This window comes from Lynx canadensis, chromosome D1 (assembly GCF_007474595.2).
Source record: "Lynx canadensis isolate LIC74 chromosome D1, mLynCan4.pri.v2, whole genome shotgun sequence".
Lineage (NCBI taxonomy): Eukaryota > Metazoa > Chordata > Mammalia > Carnivora > Felidae > Lynx > Lynx canadensis.
Genome location: NC_044312.2, coordinates 74,598,197 through 74,616,608, shown reverse-complemented (window position 1 = coordinate 74,616,608; position 18,412 = coordinate 74,598,197). Strand labels below are relative to the sequence as shown.

At 39.5% G+C, this 18,412-nt stretch overlaps 1 protein-coding gene and 1 pseudogene across 1 annotated transcript in view; both read left to right on the top strand.

Annotated features, from left to right (window-relative positions):
• Positions 1-9,236, top strand: part of TSG101 (tumor susceptibility 101) — a 38,477-nt gene extending 29,241 nt beyond the window's left edge. The window contains exons 8-10 of the mRNA XM_030333135.2: positions 6,355-6,557; positions 7,391-7,630; positions 8,893-9,236. Coding sequence (XP_030188995.1) covers positions 6,355-6,557; positions 7,391-7,630; positions 8,893-8,982 — 533 coding nt within the window. The 3' untranslated portion in view covers positions 8,983-9,236. The remainder of the gene's footprint in view (positions 1-6,354; positions 6,558-7,390; positions 7,631-8,892) is intronic.
• Positions 9,237-14,420: 5,184 nt separating this feature from the next.
• Positions 14,421-16,121, top strand: LOC115525775 (annotated as a pseudogene).
• Positions 16,122-18,412: the final 2,291 nt, after the last annotated feature.

Genomic DNA, 18,412 nt, shown 5'->3' with positions numbered 1-18,412 from the left:
AAAACTTGAATTTTTATGTAAACTAACGTAAACTTTTCTTTGCGGTGTGTGTTTTTTTTCGAGAAGTGTAAACTGATGGTTTTCCTTAAGTCCACTTTTTTCTTACTGACTGTGGTTACAGAGACTTTCTAGAGCTTAAATAAAGAGTAATGCTCTGACGGCGTTTAAAAGATAAATTGAGGTGCACCTGGGTGGCTCAGTAGGTTAAGCGTCCGACTCTGATTTCGGCTCAGGTCATGATCTCATGGTTCGTGAGATGGCTCCTCGTGTCAGACTGTGTGCTAACATCATGGAGCCTGCTTGGGATTCTCATTCTCTCTCTCTCTCCCCCTCCCCTGCTTGCTCACATTCTTTCTCTCCCAAAATAAATATTTTTTAAAAAAAAGATAAATTGAGGTTCCCTGATTTCTTTGGAAGAAAAGTTCCATAACCCACACAGAGGCTGGTAGTAGTATTAGAAGCTTACATATTCAAAGACTATAAATAAAAGCCTTTGTAAGCAGCTTAATGAATTTGCCAGGTGTGCACTTACTAGCATGAATCAGAATGCCTTTATCCATATAGTTATTTGAATGTTCTTCCTATATCAGAGATTGACCTATTTTTGTGTGTTTTTATTATAAAAGGAAATAATGGGACTTGATCGAGTGATCCAAATGGGCTTGATCCGGTAAAGCACCGTTTGGGATTGCTTAGGCTCCATAGTTTGATCTGTAGCACAGATGCCAAACCAAAGACCATTGTGTGGGACTGAGTAAGTAACATCCTGAAGTAAAAACGCTGTGCAGGTGATTCACTTTTGCTGGTTAGAGTTCAGAAAAGTTTACTGTGTTTAGTTATAAATAAGTCAGAGAAGGACAAATACCATATGATGTTGCTTATAATGTTTTTTACTTATTTTTGAGAGAGAGAGAGTGAGTGGCAGAGGGGCAGACAGAGAGAGGGAGACACAGAATCTGAAGCAGGTTCCAGGCTCTGAGCTGTCAGCACAGAGCCCGATGCAGGCCTGGAACTCCCAAGCCGTGAGATCATGACCTGAGCCAAAGTCGGATGTTCAACCGACTGAGCCACCCAGGCACCCCTATATGATGTTGCTTACTTGTGAAATCTTAAAAATAAATAAGCCAAGCAATAGATAAGCCAGCCAGGCTCACAGATCTAGGGAACAGGAGAGGGGTGGTTGCCAGAGGGCAGCAGTTGGAGAAAGAGAGAAGGGGATGTACTGTTTTTGTTTTTAAATAAATTGAATGTGTTTAAAGTTTACTGTTTAGTTATCTTGTACTTTACTTTGGGATTGCCCTGGATTCTCTAATATAAATGATCTTTTTGAGTTACAGGAAACAGTGATCATTTAGTAAGTACTGTTAGGAGGTAAATAAAACTGATTAAGTGTTTAAAGACAGTTTTAAATCAAGTAGTCTATACTAGTGCACTTTGAAGATACTAGCCTAAATTATTTGTTGAATTATCAGATCTGTCGAGTAGCTTATTGGTTTCCTAATAGTAGAAAAAAAAATTTTTTTTTAATTATGTTGTAATTCCTAAGGATTAGGTTCAATAATTGAATCCTACCTGACATTTAAATGAAGTTTTAATTACAGCTGTTTCTCAAAATCGTTGTTACCTTTTCAATTGCTGCTAATCTGGAATTGTAGAAGGGCACTTCTGAAATCTGACTCTGCATGGGTAAAGGTCACTGTGTGGGGACTTGATGCATGGCGTTTGCCACAAACTCTGTTTAACCCAAGGCTTATTAGAGCAGGTACAAAGAAAATTAAAATTTCTCTTAAGACATTTGAGGAAAAAAATTTTGGTTTGAAAAGTGATCAAGCAGAAGAGAATCTGTCATCAAGTCTCTTTTCTTATTTGTTTAAACAATCCCTTAAAGTGTCAAGGTGCATCGAATTTTGAATTTTAATAGATTTTCTTCTTTGGCATTCATATTTCAGATCTTAATTACAGTTCTCTTCTTTTTAGAAAGTAGGTGGATTTAAATGTTTAAATATACCATATGTAAGGTCTGTGTGTGGCAGAGGAAAGGACGAGGTCTAATCTTGGCATTTCCACCCGCCTCGGGTGAACTGTGACCTTTATTGAAAGCAGGCACCTGCTGCCTCAGCTTGGCTGCCATTTTGAGTGCTCATGGCTTCAGCTAGAGACTTACTTGGATGGCCTTATTTGGTGCTGTATGGTAACATTTGTTCTCGTGTATTTTATAAGAGAAACAACAGAAATTCCAGAATTTAAATGTGTATTTTTAAAAAGAAATTTTAAAACTTCACATCAGTGTAAGTCGGTCCATTTTAGTGTAATAATTTTAACAAAATTTGATGTGTTTGTGTGTGAAAAACCCTGGCTAGTTACAAAATAAGACCCTTAATCCTTTATTATTTCAGATAACTTCTACATAGATGAATGGAACACTAAGTGCTACATATGATTGGCCACATCGCTCTACCGCCTTGAAGGGACATGTGTTGGAAAGGGTGTTGAAAAGCAAACAATAGAGTAAAATATTTCACACTGCACATTTTAACACTCACTGCTTCCATTTACTCAAATAATTTTGGCTGAGCAGCTACCACAATTCAATGCTGAGTCCTTCAGAAGTCAAATTCTTTCAAGATACTGTTCCTGTCCCCAGTGGGACAGCCAAATTTTTACCAGGACATACTGCCAGAATTCAATCTCTCTGACTTGCTTTGATCTGCCATTTTTGCCAGGGTGGTGAAAACCAATTTATGGTTTTGGTTTCTCACAACAAATTGAAAAGGTTAGAAAAAATGCTAATTGCAGTTAAATCTGAAAAATAAGTTATTGAAACAACTTAATACGGGGTGGAATAAACATGTTTCTGTAACAACCTACCTCTGAGTTTCTGACCTAGTCTCTATTGCAACAAAAACAGAAACTCCAGAGTATAGGAATCCCCAATTCCTGGTTTGTAACGGGTGGTGGCCCAGCCCAGATTTAGGTTAGCACGTGCCTCCTTTTCCAGAGATCTACACTGCCCTTCCCATCTTGAAATTCTAGTTTCAGGAAGTTTTTAAAATACACCTTTCTCTTTTTTGTACTCTGGGGTATTTTTAAAGTTCAAAGTATGTTCTTAAACTGATAAATATAGTAAGAAGTATTGGGAATTAATTATGGCGAATAGAGGGAAGATCATTAGTGGAAGTTAGTCTTTTTTTCTTTTTAATCTTTATTTTTGAGAGCGAGAGAGACAGAGTGCAAGTAGGGGATGAACAGAGAGAGAGGGAGACACAGAATCCGAAGCAGGCTCCATCCAGTCTCTGAGCTGTCAGCACAGAGCCCAACACGGGGCTCGAACCCACGAGCCACAAGTTCATGACCTGAGCTGAAGTTGGATGCTTAACCGACTGAGCCACCCAGGTGCACCTAGTGGGGGTTAGTCTTAACCATATTTAATGGTAGAAGGTGGGATCTGATATTTAAGAACATTAAACTGTTTTTGTTAGTTAGAATGACTTGAGAGTTTGTTAGTGAAAGAGGTAGGGCTGGCTATGGAAAAAAGCAGAATCATCCAGCAGGGAAGTAAGTAGAGCACGTGCAAGGCCTTCAGGAAGTTTGCCTTTCATAGGTTGTGATCAGTATAATTTAAGTGTTGTAACAAATGTAGACCATAATTTGGGGGATGAGGTTGGGACATGGTGACAAGGCCGGAAAAATATCTGGCAGAAAAGCAAGAATCACACAGATGGATTACAGCAGTGTTAACCTTTCTTTCTTCATTATCCTCCTCAGGAGCCTTTTTAGACATTTTTTCCCTTAATCATCCCTCCTGTGAACTGTTAATACTGTATATTATACTATATATCTGTTTACATACTGTATGTATATCTCCACTCTGTACATAAAAAGAACAAGAGGTTTTCACTTTCTGAGAACCAGCTTTCATCTTCTTAGAGGAGTAATATCACCTCCCCTTGAGTATGTGTATGGGTTAGAGTGATGCTGGATAAGACTGGCCTTGAACTCAGAGGAAAGAACTAGAGAGAATAGCATTGCAAAGATTGTCCACGGCTCTGGGCTAGGAAGAGAGGTGAATAAACAGACCTTTCCTTAGCCAAGAGCAGAGTGGAAAAAAAGTCACTGTGCTTAGACTAATCAGATTAGGAGGAAGAACAGATGACAGCATAAAAGCATGTGGTCTTTTGGAAAGATCTAGAGGAACACAAGTTGTCTTCCTGTAAAAGGGAAGGTAGTGCTTCTGAACAGTGAGGAGTCAAACCATAGTTCCATAGTTAAAGGGGTGAGGATTCTTGTTTCAAAGGAGAGTGGGAGAAGAGTGGAGAACTCCCATCTGATGGTTTCAGTCCTTTGAAGATGTCCTGAGGATTTTTGGCCGTTGTGGCAAGATGATAAAAGGCTGCTAGAGCTTTAAGAGTCAGAAGGATTGAGGATTTGGATCAGGTTGTGTTTGGCAGGTGAGGCCTTTGGAGTTAGGAGGCCTGGTGGTCTGACAGAATGTGAGAGAGGCCGCCTCAGCAGAGAGCCTACCCATGAGACTGAGAGATGGGCAAGAAGTCAGGGCTGAGGGGAGCTGCTCACAGGAAGCAGGAGTGGTAGAAAGAGAGGTCAAAGGTGCAAGAAGGAATGGATGGAGACATGAATTAGTGAACGGGAGAAAGTTGCTCAAGTCATCCTGGTCTCTGTAGGGGAAGATGTGAATACAGAGGCGGTCAGACAGGAAAACAGCAAGAAAAATTAGGGGAATGAGCCCAGAGGTGGTGCAGTAGTTGGTAAACCGACGAGAATCTTTGGAAAAGTTAGGTATTAAGAGGCCAAGGATGTGGAAAACATCCCCTTCATAGGGGAAATGTGGTTGCCCTCTTGTTTTGCCATTCTGAATTCCAAAGCACAAGTTACCCGAGTTAACACTTTTGCTTTTCAGAAATACAAAATAAGCTGAAATACTCTTGTAAAATGAGAAATGAATTCTGGAAAGTACATACCTTATGGATTTGTATGTTAATAATCAGCCAGAAAGGATTAACTGCCTCTTGCCTCTCTGTGAACCCTGTAAGATGGATACCGTCTGGGCTGTCCTCAGCAAGAGGTTTCTAGCAGGGAAGAGGGGAGGTCCTTGGAGTGAGAAGGAGTGCACACTGCGGGGCTGATCCTGGGCTCTCCCTCTCACTGTGTGCAAGCTGTGTCCTCAGGACAAGTGGATGAAGGACACTCCTAGGAAAACCTGGCCATGGAGACACTGTCTATACTCATTTTCCCTCATAAGAAGAAGAAAACCCAAGTCAGGAAAAAACAGTTCTTCTGTGGTGGAAATAAAAAAAGAAAGAAAAGCAGAACTTAGACTTTTAGACTTAGACTTTAGACTTAGACTCTTCCTTTCAAAACCTATGAAACCAGAGAATGTCCCAATGTTACTTGCAAAAAGCCGGAAAAACATTCAGGGTAACCTGGTATGAACCACCTTCTGTAGGAAGACAGCTTTACTAATTAAAAAGTAGGGTGACCGACCAGCTTATGGAACATCAAGAACTGTGGACAGACAAGGACACCGAAGAGCCCGTGTGGAGCTGGCTGCCTATCATTTGGAAAGCTCAATTTCATTTTAGAAACAGTGCACCTTTTTGGTACTAGGAACAGGCCTATGATGTGAGAACATGAATGGTAAGAGTTTGGATACATTTTGCAAACGGACTAAAGGGGTGGGGTCGTCCCCCCCCCCAACCCCATGGGTGTAACTAATTGTCTCCAAAAATTTTCAGCTCAAAGTGGAAGTGATACTTTGTAAATTAGTCTGTAATCAGTTTTTATTCACTATAGGCAGTGACAGATAAATGTAATTATTTACACATTTGCTGAATCAGGACCCCAATTGAAGGACACTGGTAGTCATGAAGAAAATACATACTTCTGTTATTGGGAGAACCTTTTGAAGCAAGTATCAGAGGGATAAGTTTATTTGATATGAAATATGCAAGGAAATTATAGAAGGCACATTATATAGGAAGGGACATTTATCAGCTGTTGGATTTTCTGTACATCACTCTCTTTTGCTCATTTGTTCTTTCCTGTTCTTTCGGTAAAGAGTAAAGGAGTAAAAGTCTTGAAGGGAAGCCTTATTACCCTTACATCAAGGAAACTGCCTGTTCTCGGTCTTCTTATTGGCCTCTACGGTGGGTTCCTCTCTACTTCAGCTTAGCGAAACCTGAGAATGCCCTTGACCTGAATCAAGTGTTTTTCTTTGGCATAAATTTATCCCATTTGTCCTTTCCTCCCACTTTGAAAGTGTCCACTCATTTTGTCCCACAAAAGGAGTAGAAAGTGCCTGGGAAATAAGCAAGTGGTTTCTGCCTTTTTCCTGTGCAGGTCCCAGTAGGGATGGCACCATCAGTGAGGACACCATCCGAGCCTCTCTCATCTCAGCAGTCAGTGACAAGCTGAGATGGCGAATGAAGGAGGAAATGGATCGCGCCCAGGCCGAGCTCAATGCCTTGAAACGAACAGAGGAAGACCTGAAAAAAGGTCACCAGAAACTGGAAGAGATGGTCACCCGTTTAGATCAAGAAGTAGTAAGTAACTCACTGAATACTTGTGATTTTTGGACATGTACACCTTGGTTACCCTGGACTGTGGGTCTAGTACGAGTTCAGAAAATTAACACGAATTTTCTGGTCGTTAAGAATTTGAATATAGCTTCTGGATAGCTTGTTAGAAATGGAGCCTGTGTTTGCAGTGGGGAGGTAGATGGTATTTAGAGCATTTTTCCTTGTACCTTCACCCTGAGAGATGAGCTTCCGACTCAGTGGAGGATTGTTTCAGTGCTTGATGATGCCCGACAGTTAACCGGGAAATAAGAATTTGAGAGAGTTCTAAGGCATGAAGGAGATCTGCAGAGTGTAGGTAGAGACTGGTCGAGTTCGGAGCCCACAACCAGCAGCAGTATCTTGTAACTAAAGTTCAAGTGTGTGGGGTTCTTTGGGTTCATCCTCCGTGTAGACTGAGGCAAGTTATTCCTCCGTAGCAGCTGCCCACTTATTTGGAAGAAAGACGTCCTTTATTTTCATGGAGGGAACCTGCTGCTGGAAAATACGTTGTGTGATGGCTTAATTTGCAACATCATCTGTCACTGATAAGTGACAAGCTTATCACTGCCACTGGATGTGCTCAGTGTAGTGTTTTCAACATTATTCCGTCTTCACTCGGCATATATTACATCACACCTTTTCCTCTGCCGTTGGCCAATATGTTATCTGAAACATTAAAATCGACCATGTGTTGTTTAAGTATTGCTTTTTTTATTTCGCAAGGCTGTTTCTGTAGAGTTGAGTTGTAGATGCTTGACTGGTAGATGCTTATGTACAATTCGTATGAAGTCCTCATACTTGGACTGTTTTGTTTTCAGGCTGAGGTTGATAAAAACATAGAACTTTTGAGAAAGAAGGATGAAGAACTCAGTTCTGCTCTGGAGAAAATGGAAAATCAGTCTGAAAACAATGATATTGATGAAGTTATCATTCCCACAGCCCCACTATACAAACAAATCCTAAATCTGTATGCAGAAGAAAATGCTATTGAAGACACTATCTTTTACCTGGGAGAAGCCTTGAGACGGGGAGTAATAGATCTGGATGTCTTCCTGAAGGTATGTCTTCCTCACTCTGCTTTCCAGGATCTCAGAACTCATGCTTTAGAGGCACTGACCTTGAAAACCACAAACCAGGAGGGTTTCTCCGTAGGGGAAGTTAAAATCCCTTGTGTTCCCAAAGACAGCAAGTGAGATCTGTGGCTGTGAGCAGTGTGATGTCACCTACACAGGGCTGAGGATCCCCCTGGGAGGGGAAGAAAGGTGGACTAGTGGCTGTACTTCCCATCCCCCAAGGCAGCACCAAGCTGAATGTAGTCATTCCTGCCTGTGTCTTTCCACTGTGCTGCGTGGGTCAGATACAATCAGATTTCCGTTGGTTCTTTCAAGTCATACACCATCTAAAGTAAGATCACTGACGACCCCACCCGTTTTGGGTTCTGTTTTCATATTTCCCTGTTAATTTTCTTAGAGTTGCCTAATTTTAGAGCTGTTTTCCCAGATCGAACAGCCCTGCAAAGTATTGGGCTGCCCTGCTCGTACCAGAGCCCTTCTGAATGAAGGTTGTTTTAGGCTTAATGCTAACGTACAGACGTGAAGATCCAGTGAGTTAGCTTGGCTACTGCTCTCTGTTGGATCGGGGAGTGTGGTTTTAGGAGAATAGCAGCCCTCTTTTAGGGTATTTGATTCAGCTGCTTCAGTGCACACGCGGGGCCGGCTGGCTGCTTGGGTCGCTTGCTGATCTTGCCTCTCTCGCTGTGATTAAGTGGCCAAACCGGTCTTGGATCTGGTGCAAGCACATGAATATCCAGCTAGAAATCAGAGACCCAAGATGAGGCCTCTCTCCCTTCATATGCTGTTCCTGCTTGGGCGGCCTAGCTTAGGGAAAGGTGCACGCAGAGAGGCCCGAGAGGTATGCTGTTGCTAGGCATTGGACAAAAGCTGGTTTATGCTGCTCATTCCTCTGCTTTTTGCCAAGTGCAGGCGGTCGTAACATTTTTAGTAACTTTTGTTAGGATTGCAGTTCTAGTTTCCCTGGTATCTTGGTTAATCTCAAGATGTAGTTCAAACTCCTGAGCCAGATCTTGTAATGTCATGCTTCCCTGTGAAGTAATCCTTTACAGGATCTCATAGCACAACCTGCCAGCATCAATCTAGTTTAAAAACGAGTTTAAAAAAGCTACATGTAATGAAATATTGGTTCCAAAGGACGGTTGATACAAGTTTAGGGTTCTTAGATCGCATCTAAGTTACAAACTGTCTGATACTTCCTGCCTTGGTCAAATCCGTTCTAAACTGTTGAAACTTTTTCCCCCTCCCAGCATGTACGTCTTCTGTCCCGTAAACAGTTCCAGCTGAGGGCACTAATGCAAAAAGCAAGAAAGACTGCCGGTCTCAGTGACCTCTACTGACTTCTCTGATATCAGCTGGAGATTGAGCTCTTCTTAAAGCGTTCTTTTCTTCTCTTTCTTTCTCTTATCAGTAGGTGCCCAGAATAAGTTATTGCAGTTTATCATTCAAGTGTAAAATATTTTGAATCAATAATATATTTTCTGTTTTCTTTTGGTAAAGACTGGCTTTTATTAATGCACTTTCTATCCTCTGTAAACTTTTTGTGCTGAATGTTGGGACTGACTATGCTAAATAAAATTTGTTGCATAATTTTTCTCTTTATTCAACATTTTTAGGAAAAATCAATGAAATCCTAACAAAGCATAATATCCATCAAGTTAAAATTTAGCATTATTTATTCTGTAATCTACAAAGTGAATTGTATTTAATATGGAATATACCATATGGAAATCTAACTTTTGAAATATTTGAAACCGAGGGATGTAAGGGGCTTTTTCTGTTAAAGGTCCTATGTGGTACCCTCCTACCAGTCCTTGCCTAGATCTGTTTCCTTTCTAGGCCTAACCAAACCATAACCGGTCTCACCAAGAAGAAAGGAACAGAGTGGCAAGTGCAGGCTACACACCTGAGAGTTACGTTAATTGGGCAAGACGGTCTGGCCACAGTTTAGGAAGGTAGAGTGCCTCCTTTTATTGTCACATGAAGTCAGTCTTCCTGGTGTGTGATTCTACAGCCACGTTGGGACCACCCAGTGGGCTGTTTCCTGCAGAAACAGGAATTTAAATAGAACAGAATTTCTAAATAGAATTTTCTCTATCAAAATGAGGTAGAAAATTCACAAGATTACAAAAAAAGGAACATTCTAATTTCAAGTGTTTTAAAACGTTTAGGAAGCTAGGCAGCCTACCCTATATTTCTCCCAAGAGAAGAATGCCCACCTTGGTCTCAGTCATCCGTCAAGGGTTTATACAGTTCAGATCTTTTATAAAAATTATCAGAATAAAAGCGAGCAAGGTCAAATCAAGGTTTGATTTAATATTAGTTTTGGAACTAGCATTTTTGTGTGTATGTTCATTTTTATATTGTAGAGGAAGTTGTAGCTTTTTTATAGGGTATAAATGAACATAGGTATCGGCCAGCCAGGACAAAAGAATTAGAACCTCTGTAAACACAGTAAACACACATCATCCATTCATTTTGGACCAAATGGCAAACACACGCTTGCGTGTGCCAGAACTGCAGTCATGTAGCAATTGCATAAACTATCCTCCAACCCCCAGCTGCTAAACAGAGAAGTCACTGTTTTCCCTTTTTCCACTTTTAGGAATTCAGGTTTATTCGGAAGTTTGATACATATCCTATAACCACGGTCTCTTCTTCCATAACTTCAGAATGGCAGCCTTAAGTAACTTGAAAGCTCGAGCCCCTTCTGAATTTCCCAAAGAGTGTCTGCACTCTTTTTCAAACGAGACCCCTCTTCAGGGGTCACCTTTACCTTCCTGAGATCTGTAATACCATTCTCTCCCAGGATACAAGGAACAACAAGGAATACTTCTTCTTTTATTCCATAGAGGCTCTGAAAGTAAAGGCTTGAAAATTATTCCTTTCTTTCTTCTAATAAAGGTCTGCAGTATGAGAAACAGCAAAGAAACGGCCGGGTGAATGAGAATTTAACAGCTTTGTAGTATGAACTGTGGCAGAAAAATAGACCAGTGGGACAGAGAACAATCTAAAACGCGGTTAGACATATTTACTGTTCCGATTCACCAGCCATCTTTCTACACAGGCCCCAGCCTCTTGCCATGTTTGCTGGGAATCACTCTCCTTCTTATCTCCATACCATTCAGGGAATCACTTCAAAGTTCCTATCACGTTATTCCCAGTGATGTAATTCCATTTTGCTTTAACCTGTCACATTCAGACTAGCAAAGGAGTCTTACCCAGGCCTCAACTTCCCCTTCCCCAGGAGACTAACTGCTAATACTTTTGTGACTAGTGCTTCCTTCTTACGTCTCTTCATTGGACGTAATTGGAACTCTAGAGAGCAGTTCAAAATGGAGCAAGACCTACCCACAGTGTTTCCCAGTGTTAACCAGTATAAACATACAAAAAAACACTTATGTACTTGAATCTAATAAATACTAGGACAGAAGTCTACAAAGATAAGTTCCTGTACCACCACCATCCCCCTTTCTCTGCCTCTTCAGCAGCAACAAAGAATAGACTTTAATTGTCCCTTGGGGCCCCTGGGTGGCTCAGTCGGTTAAGTGTCCGACTTTGGCTCGGATCACGTTATCATGGTTTGTGAGTTCGAGCCTCGCATAGGGCTCTGTGCTGACAGCCCAGAGCCTGCTTTGGATTCTGTCTCCATCTGTCTCTGCCCTGTGCATGCATGCTCTCTCTCTCAAAAATATTTTTAAAAAATTGTCTCTCATCAATGTTTTTATTCCTGTTTTATGTTAATGTTAAATAATTTTTCATGCATGCACATCCCTACCTTACTTATGGTGGAAACTGGATGCACTCTCCTAAGATTCTTCAAAATACTTTGTTAAATCAGCTACAGATAGGGCAACACTCCCAAGAAGTATATCCTTTCTTTTTAATCATCTCGTAACTACTGTGGAGAAATAATTGTCATTTGAACATCCATTTTATGGCAGCTGGTATGACAATGCCACAAAACTGAAATATCCCCTTCAATAATTTCCCCTAGAAATATAGCAGTTGGTTAAGATAAACAGTCATGAGGGTAAGTATACAGATACAATAATTAATATGAAATCAATTTTACCACTAACAGTGAAGACTGTATAACAATTTAAAAGAATATATTGTCATTCAACAAGTCATTGCCTACTGTGTTTACAGTTAGGCTCAGCAATGAGTAAGACTCAGTCCTGGACTACTTAAGAATTTATAATCTGGTGGGGCACCTGGGTGGGTGGCTCAGTCGGTTAAGTGTCTCAGCTCAGGTCATGATCTCACGGCTTGTGGGTTCGAGCCCCACATCAGGCTCGTGCCAACTGCATGGAGTCTGCTTGGGATTCTCATATTTTCTCTCCCCGCCCCCCCTCCCCCCCCCCCACTTTCTCAAAACTGAGTAAAAATTTTAATCTGGTGAATATGATCACACAAAAATGAAAGAAGTGCTAATGAAAAGTATGGGAAATGTAACAATGTATACTTAAACTAATCTCATCCCCCTGGCAGAATTCAGGCTCACGTCTAGCTTCCAAAATACTGAAAATGCAAAACTAACGTCTTACCTGGCAACTACTACTTTCTGGACATTCTCCCGCTGCTCAGGATCTTTATCAGTTCCTATATCTGAGTTCAGATCCTTCAGAAGGACCCCACTCCACTCCATACAGGAACTAAGAAAAAAGACATCAAAAGTCCTTTTATTACATGGTATTATATAACAATAGTTTTTTAAACCTTAGCAAAACTGTTACAACTGCCGAGTGTTTTTTTTAGTGTTTATTTTAGAGACAGAGACAGAGTACAACTGGGGAGGAGCAGAGAGAGAGGGAGACAGAATCTGAAGCAAGCTCCAAGCTCTGAGCTGTCAGCACAAAGCCCAACACGGGGCTTGAACCCATGAACTGTGAGATCATGACCTGAGCTGAAGTTGGACACTTAACCAACTGAGCCACCCAGGCGCCCTCCAAGTGGTTTTCAAATAGCAATGTTCGACAGAACTGTCAAAAATTCAGAGTCTAAGTCCTGCCCCAAATCTACTAAACTAAAATCTCCAGGGATAGAGCCCATAATTGTATCATCTCAGTGAAGATTCTCCAAACAAGGAAGTGACAATTTTAAACTTTCAACTAGAGATAAGCTTTAACTTTTATCACTTCAAGTCTTCCATAACCAAGTTTTATATTAATGGATTTCAAGGGTTCTTAGAAAAAACTAAACACTATCATCACAGCACCTCTCCTCTGTAATTTTCTCTGTTAATATTAAGAATTCGTGTTACTCAGATTACAGTACTGACCTTTCTAGAGTGTTCCAAGTTAAATATAAACTATATCATATTACTTAGTGCTGTATTAAGAAAGTCTTATAATCTTCGGGTGCCTTGGTGGCTCAGTTAGTTAAGCATCTGACTCAGTTCCAGCTCGGGTCATAGTCTCACTGTTCAGGAGATCGAGCCCCATGTCAGGCTCTGTACGGAGAGCTCAGAGCCTGCTTGGGATTCTCTCCCCTCTCTTTGCCCCTCACCCACTCTCTCACGGGTGTGTGCTTTCTCTCAAAATAAATAAACTTAAAAAAAAAAAAAAAGTCTTTTAATCTTCCATACATAGGATTGTAATAATGTTCTGTTTTCAAATTTGTGAGTTTTTCTGGTAGATTATTATAAAAATGTGCTTAAATACACTACTAAAAGGGTCTAGAGTGGAATAAAAGTGCTTTTTCCCCCACTCAGGAGCTATTTTACTTTATGATGAACTATCTCTATGATCAACATAGTATAAATATCTTTCAGAGAATGCACAGCTCAGTGGTGCTTTTAGGCTTACCACTCAAGTCTCCATGCTCTCCAAAGACCAATCCACGACAGCTTTCAGAATGGATGCCAAGCCTCTGCCCAATCAAGATACAGAAATGGCCAGTGTCCAGATTATAGTCATTCCCAATAACACGGTTTTGGGGAAATGCACTCAACTTCCAAGCTACCTAAGTTAAGATACCCACTGAGAAGAAAAAGTTAATGTCAGAAAAGTTCTTATCTAAAATTATACATTTTTTAGATTTATCTAAATCTGATGTTTTATCGGAGGGAAAAAACCATGGTTCTTTATTCCAACTCCCAACTGTATCACAATTCCAACAGTAGCTACCCAATAGAAATATATTATGAAACAGTATTTTGCTACTTTGCATAGTCCTTGTGCAGAAACATAGTAGGTTCACTCCATAAAAAATTTTGAGAAACATAAGTGAATACTCTGATCAAATCTCTTACCAGTTTGATGCATACAAAGAGTCTTATTTGAGAGCATGTGCAAGTTAGCAAGGGGCAGAGGAAGAGTTGATCATTATTTTTAAAAAACTAGAACTAAAAAGCTTAATATAAAAACTACAGATGTAGTTTTCTCCTCTTAGCTTCTACAAAAGACATAAGGTTATATATATATATATATATATATATATATATATAACTAATTATAATGCTGTCTTGTTGATTTGTAATATATAGACACAAAATAGCACAAAAGTCAGTGAGGGATTGATGCTATAATGGAGGAGAGTTTCTGTATTTTGTTGGAATTAAATGCAAAAATGTGAGGTAGATCATGGTATGTTAAACTGTATATTGTAACTCCAAGAGCAACCACTGAAAAAAAAAAAAATCAAAAACCATAGTTCAAAATGAATAAAGGATGGGGCGCCTGGGTGCTCAGTTACAACTCTTGATTTCAGCTCAGGTCATGATCTCATGGTGATGAGATCGAGCCCCACATTGAACTGCACACTGGGTGTGAAGTCTGCTTAAGATTCTCTGCCCCTCCCCTGCACACTCTCGCACACTCTCTCAAAAAAAAAAAAAAAAAAAATGAAGGGAATTAAAATGGTACTTTAGAAAATACCACCTTAATGCAAACAAGTCAGTAAAGGAGGAACTAAGGAACAAAATAAAAGACATAAAGAAAGCAAATATAAAAATGGCCAAAATAAATCCAAAACATCAATAAAATATTCAATGTGAATAAACTAAATCTATTCAAAATGCAGAGTTTTTCAAACTGGGTAAAACAAGATCTAATTATATTGCTCCGTAGAAGAAACACACTGTAGATTTAAAGAGATAAATAGCACCTGAAACAAATATCACATTAACAAATTAAAAAATAAAACATATATAAACAAGTTGAAAGTAAAAGGATGGGAAATTACACACCATACCAATGGGAACCTAAGTAGTTCTATTTATACCGATTTTTTTAAGTTACTAGAAACAGATATTTTATAATAATAAAAAGATAAATTCATCAGTAAGTTATAACAGTTATAAACACAGGCACCTAAAATACATGAAGCAAAATTGGCAAAACTGAAGGGAAAAGTAAAAAATTCAGTAATACAATTGAAAACTTCAACACCCCACTCTTGATTCTGGATAGAGCTATTCAGATAATCAGCAAGGATACAGAAGACCTGAACAACCAAATACTATCAACCGATTAGAACTAAGTGACGCAATTTACATGCAGAATATACATTCTCAAGTGAACATGGAATCTTTTTCATGACAGACCATATGCTAGGCCACAAAATAAATCCCAACAAATTTAAGAGAGTTGAAATACAAAGTATATTCTCATGCCAGCACAGAAATTAGAAGTAAACAACATATAAGGAAATCTGAAAAATTCACGAATATTTGAAAATTAAACACCACATGCCCCTAAGTAATGAGTGGTTCGAAACAAAACCTTAAAAAGGCTGTTCCCCCCACTGCCGAGTCGTACAGAGGCGGAGGCTCGGGTGTGCTTAAGGCTTGCCTCCACCTATGACCCACGGCCATGGCCCGGGAAGGCTCTGCTGCAGGAGGCATAGCAGGCACTGTTTCCGTTTCACACGAGGCGCTGAGGACCGCCCTCATCCACAATGGCCTAGCATGTGGAATTAATAATAAAGATGCCGAAGCCTTAGAGAAGCACTAAGCCCATCTTTGTGTGTTTCTCCAATGTGACGAGCCTATGTATGTCAAGTTGGTGGAGCTCCTTTGTGCTGAACACCAGATTAACCTAATTAAGGTTGACAACGATGCGAAACTAGGGTAATGAGTAGGCCTCTGTAAAACTGACAGTGGGAAAGCCCTGTAAAGAGACTGGTTGCTATTGTGTGGTAGTTAAGGACTATGGCACAGAATCTCAGGCCAAAGGTGTCATCAAGGAATACTTCAAATGCAAGAAAAGAAATAAAAAATTTAGCTCTTGCTCCTCAGAAAAGAAAAAAAAAAAATCTTAAGTTTAAAAGTACTTGAGACAAATGAAACAAAAAATATACCAAAATTTATGGGATGCAGTTTTTCATAGCTTAAAGGGACATCAATACCCATTAATCCACACTACAAAGAAGATTTCAAATCATTAACCTAACCTATCTTAAAAACCAAAAAGAAGAGCACGCTAAACCCAAAGGAGAGAGAAGAAAAAAAATAATTAAGATTAGGATGGAAATAAAAATGAAACAAAATAGAAAGTCAATAGAGAAAATTAATGACATCAAAAATGGGTTCTTTGAAAAGATCAACAAAATTGAAAAACCTAGGCTAGCCAAGCTAGATTGACCAAGAACAAAAAAAAAGAAGGAATCAAATTACTAAAATCAGGAATTAAAGAGGGAGCCATCGCTATTGACCTTAGAGAAATAAGATTGTTTGGAAGTACTATGAACAACTATAAGCCAACAAATTAGATAATTTACATAAATAGGTAAATTCCTACAAAGGCAAAAACGACTGAAACCTACTCAAATAGAAAATGTGAGATTAAATCAAATTAGTAATCCTCCCAAAAGCAAAGCCTCAGCCCAAGTGCCTTCACTAGGGAATTCTACTAAACATTCAAACAATACCAGTCCTTCACAAACTTCCAGAAAATGGAGGAAGGAACACTTTACTACTTATTCTATGAGGACACTATTACCCAAAGTTAGACGAAGACCCCTCTGGGAAAACATTTTCCCTCAAGAATATAAATGTGAACATCCTTAACAAAATATTACCAAACCAAATCCATCAGCAATAAAATGGATTATACATAATGACTAAGGGAGATTTATCCCAGAATTGGTTTAACATCCAAAACCCAACTGGTACAATATATTAATAGAATAAAGTAAAACCCCCCCAAAAAAGGTGGTCTCAAGAGACACAAAAAAAGCATTTGATAAAACCCAACACCCATTCGTGGTAAAAATCCTCAAGAAACTAAGAACAGAAGAGGACATCTCTAATACAACAAAGAGGATCTATGAAAAACATACGACTAACGTTACACTTAAATTGGGAAATAAGATAAGGATGCCCACTCTCACCACTTACACAATACTGTATTGGAGGTCCTAGCCAAGGCAATTATGAAAGAAAGAGAGAGGGAAAGAAAGAAAGAAAGGAAAGAAAGAAAAAGAAAGAAAAGAAAAGAAAAGAAAGAAGAAAGAAAGAAAGAAAGAAAGAAAGAAAGAAAGAAAGAAAGAAAGAAAGAAAGAAAAAGGCCATTCTGATTACAAAGAGAAAACTATATTCACAGACAATACGGTCTTGTATATAGAAGATCTGAATCTAAGATCTAATAACCTAATCTAAAATCTAAAAAAGTAGAAGATTTGTACACCAAAAACTAGAAAACATTGCTGAAAGTAAAGAGAAGGTTTAAATAAATAAATGGGAAGGAAGACATCCTATGGACATCAACCAGACTTATTGTCATGATGGAAATGTTACCAAAATTAGTCTACAGATTCAACATACTCATTATTGAAATCTCTGCAGAGTTTTTTTGCAGAAATTCACAAGCTGGTTCTAAAATGTATGTGTAACTGAGATACCACCTCACACCAGTCAGAGTGGCTAAAATGAACAACTCAGGAAACTACAGATATTGGTGAGGGTGTGGAGAAACGGGAACCCTCTTGCACTGTTGGTGGGAATGCAAACTGGTGCAGCCGCTCTGGAAAACAGTGTGGAAGTTCCTCAAAGAATTAAAAATAGATCTACCCTATGACCCAGCAATAGCACTGCTAGGAATTTACCGAAGGGATACAGGAGTGCTGATGCATAGGGGCACTTGTACCCCAACGTTTATAGCAGCACTTTCAACAACAGCCAAATCACGGAAAGAGCCTAAATGTCCATCAACTGACGAACGGATAAAGAAATTGTGGTTTGTATATACAATGGAATACTACTTTCCAGTGAGAAAGAATGAAATCCTGCCATTTACAACAATGTGGATGGTTCTGGAGGGTATTATACTGAGTGAAATAAGTCAGTCAGAGAAGGACAGATAATATGTTTTCACTCATATGTGGATTTTGAGAAACTTAACAGAAGACCATGGTGGAAGGCAAAGGGAAAAAAAAATAGTTACAGAGAGGGAGCGAGGCAAACCATAAGAGACTCTTAAATACAGAGAACAAACTAAGGGCTGATGGGGGTTGGGGAAGAGGGGAAAGTGGGTGGGTGATGGGCATTGAGGAGGGCACTTGTTGGGATGAGCACTGGGTGTTGTATGTAAGCAATGAACCACGAGAATCTACCCTCCAAACCAAGAGCACACTTTACACACTGTATGTTAGCCGATTTGACAATAAATTATATTAAATAAATAAATAAATACATACATAAAATGTATGTGGAAATGCAAAGGACTCTAGAGCCAAAACGATCTTGAAAATAACAAAGTTGGCTCTCTCCCACTCTAACCTCTGTTAAAAACTGAGAACAAACTGAGGGTTGATGGGGGGGTGGGA